The 3,196-nt window shown below is 35.1% G+C and overlaps 1 protein-coding gene across 2 annotated transcripts; it reads right to left on the bottom strand.

Annotated features, from left to right (window-relative positions):
• Positions 1 to 1,267: 1,267 nt before the first annotated feature.
• Positions 1,268 to 2,862, bottom strand: LOC306667102 (acidic leucine-rich nuclear phosphoprotein 32 family member E-like). 2 transcript variants are annotated; one of them, XM_079149383.1, is made up of 2 exons: positions 2,463 to 2,862; positions 2,010 to 2,296 (listed from the first exon to the last, which is right to left on the bottom strand). In XM_079149383.1, the coding sequence occupies exons 1-2, from the start codon at positions 2,787 to 2,789 to the stop codon at positions 2,144 to 2,146; spliced, it is 480 nt and encodes a 159-aa protein (XP_079005509.1). In that variant the 5' UTR covers positions 2,790 to 2,862; the 3' UTR covers positions 2,010 to 2,143. The 2 variants fall into 2 exon arrangements, with proteins under 2 accessions (XP_079005508.1, XP_079005509.1); XM_079149382.1 differs by having other exon boundaries at positions 1,268 to 2,839.
• Positions 2,863 to 3,196: the final 334 nt, after the last annotated feature.

Genomic DNA, 3,196 nt, shown 5'->3' on the forward strand with positions numbered 1-3,196 from the left:
CAAAGCTAAATAAGTTCTTAAAAGTTATCTGGAGGTTCAGTAAGTGTTGTTTTCAAACCAAAGAACTCTAATTTTGATTGCACAATAAGATGATTGATAAGGTCAATATAGATTTCAATTTAAAAATAAGTATTTTATAATGTGGCATAGTATGTAATGAGAATTCTTAGAGACTAAAGCAGGGCATATCAATTGTAAAAATTAGGAAAAAAATGTTAATCTTTTGTACTTTCTGATCCCCCTACTAAATTTATTCCAAGCGTTTATTTCAGTCAGTTGTGCAACTGTTTTAGTTTCTCCACAAATAACCTTTAACAAGTCATACATTTTAAAAAAAAAAAAAAAAAAAAAAAAAAAAAACCAAGCAGCAGCAGTACTATATTCAGTAATTTAAATGTATCCCAGTAGAGAAGCTTAACTTCAATTAGTTTACTGACACTAACCTTTAAAAACCTTACAAATATTTAAAACAAAGAAAGAAGTTTTAGACAGTCAAGATTAACAAAGCAATTACCTTGAACATGGAGCCTCCATGACAAAAAGGGAGATGTACTTGTCTGTTCCTTATATTTTATTTAATATCCATGTAAGTAAGCACATACTCAAACTTATCCCAAATATTCTTCTATTTTAATGACATTTGCTTGAAAGTAAATCTTAATTTTAATATTTAGTCCCAAATATTTTTCCAACTACCTACTATATTCCAATTAAATGCTATATCTGGTAATGCTTTAAAACTAGGAACAACCAAAGGTTCTACTCAGAAAAATTATAAATACTGTGCAGGGTTGGTATCCAAATTATTTGGAATGCCATCTTAAAAATTTGACTTGAAAGTCTCATTAATTATCAACAATCATTCTGACTTTGAGGAACATGGATGCTGCTTCGAAAAGCCTTCCCTGCTTCTTTTATTTCTTCATCCTACTTATACGGTCTTAAATGTTGTCAGTCAAGAAAGATTTACAATAAGCAGAGTTTGCTGCTTAAAATTTGTATCAATAACAATATTCGTATCTCAAAAAATTCTTAGGTTCTTCCACTTTGCTTAAAACCCAGATGTATCTGAAAAGGTGGTTGAGGTATAAGACTAAAGGTTTTCTGGGTATCCAGAAGTTCCCAATATCCAGAAGTTCCCAACTTTCTTTTGGGATACAGAGAGGTGAGTGAAACAAGAAAAGAAGGTGATCATAAAGAAATTGCTGAGGAGAAAAAAAGTGCACACCTAAAACAAAACAAAATTAACAACTGTTGGCATGTCATGATCTGCAGCCTGAAGAAAGGGTTCACCTGCATGTCTCTCATTTAGTATAGGCAATCCTTCCTTCAAAAATAAAATCTTATCAATCACCACAAAATCCATGAACTATATTACTGACTAGAACCTCCCCCAAATCCACAAACTATATTGCTGAATAGAACCTTTATTATTCTGCTTCTACTTTCCAACTTAATTCATGTGACAGAAGACCACCCAAATACCCTTAGCTATTAAAAAGAAAAAAAGGCAATGCCTTCAAACTAAAGATCCCTGGATCATCTCTAAAAAAATAATCAACTTATTCAAGAGACTACTGTCATTTCATATTACAGATGACTGTAATTTCAGTTAATTTATAAATAACTTTAAAATCTTATGAATGAAATGCACCAAACTTCACCTGTGTAAAAGCAATCATGTTTTAATTATGGACTTAAAAATTACTAATACAATGAACTTGAACTTGAATTAGAAAAATTAAGATTCTAAATCTAATTGCTAGAGAATGTCTCAATAGGAGGAGTGTCAATGAAATTTTTTCTCTACATAAAATATGATCATTAACAGACTAGTATATCTTAATTGGAATGATAAGGCAAAAATAGTAAAACCACACTTTTCCTATAAAAAGTTACACATTATCTTCTGTAGGGATAGCGATTGTACATGAAAAAACAAAGATGTGATCACTCTATTGCACACCCAGGAACGTTAGGGAATCTGGTCTTAGAATGATCTAGTCATCTTCTTCCTCTCCATCATCTTCGGCATCTCGTTTCCTCTTCTCCCCCCGGAGACCTTCTTCTTCCTCTTCCTCCTCTTCTTCCCCTTCTTCAACATAATCATCATCATCATCTTCATCCTGAATTTCTTCTTTCATCAAGTAAGAGAGGCCGACTTCTTCTTCTCCCTCTCCCAATTCTGACCCTGCTTCATCTTCTTCCTCCTCCTCCTCTTCTTCCTCTTCTTCCTCATATCCTTCAGGTGGACCAGCTTCATCTTCTTCTTCATCTCCATCATCTTCATCTCCATCTTCATCATCCTCCTCTTCAGAGTCAGGTGCTTCATTATCCTCCTGATCAAATCCATCTAAGTATGTGATTTGTTGCAGCAATTCAAAAATACTTTCTCTGTAATCTTCCAGGTTTGTGATCTCACAGTTAAACAAGTCAAGACTTTTCAAATTTTTAAGATTTTGCAGAGCTTCTACTGTACTGAGATCTTTGATTTTGTTTCCACTCAGATTGAGGTAGGTAAGATTTGGACATTTTTCTACTAGGACTTCCAAGCCTCCAGAAATTATATTGTCACTAAGTTCCAACTTTCGAAGTTTATTTAAACTGGGAAGTTGGGCCAGTGAACTTAATTCCACATTAGCCATACTCAGAAACTCTAGTTCTTTAAAAGTATCATTCAGGCCTTCAATTTCCCCATTGACACACAGGCAATTATCAAGAACTAACCCTGTCACCTCCTCCGGGGCTCTGTTCCTTAACTCCATGTTAATCCTCTTCTTCATCTCCATGTCCTCCTCCTGCTTTTCTGCTACTACTCTCCTCCTTTCCCCTTTCCTGATTTTCCCACTACCCCCCAATCCTAAAATTTTAAAAGATTTGGAAATGAATGAAAAGAAACGCAAATATAAACGCCCACTACCACCAGATAGATGTGGAGGAGAAAGAAAAGAATAGCAAATGGAGTCCAAGGAGTTGGGACTCTTAACTCGGCTGCCCCCACCTCCTTGTCTACACACCAGCGCGCGCACACACACACGCACGCACACACACGCACACACACACAACCAGCAGTTCCTTCCCCTTCAATCTTGGCTTTCAATATATGTGTTCATTTCACACATTCTTTCTCTTTCCTCCTCCCCCCCTTTCCTTCTATTATGTTCTTTTTCTTTTTAAATGTTGGAAATTGCAAGTT

This window comes from Sciurus vulgaris (genome assembly GCF_902686455.1).
Source record: "Sciurus vulgaris genome assembly, chromosome: 8".
Lineage (NCBI taxonomy): Eukaryota > Metazoa > Chordata > Mammalia > Rodentia > Sciuridae > Sciurus > Sciurus vulgaris.

What these genes read in the sequence shown, in the direction of transcription:
- LOC306667102 (XM_079149382.1), bottom strand. Translation starts at nt 2,789, where the DNA reads ATGGAGATGAAGAAGAGGATTAACATGGAGTTAAGGAACAGAGCCCCG.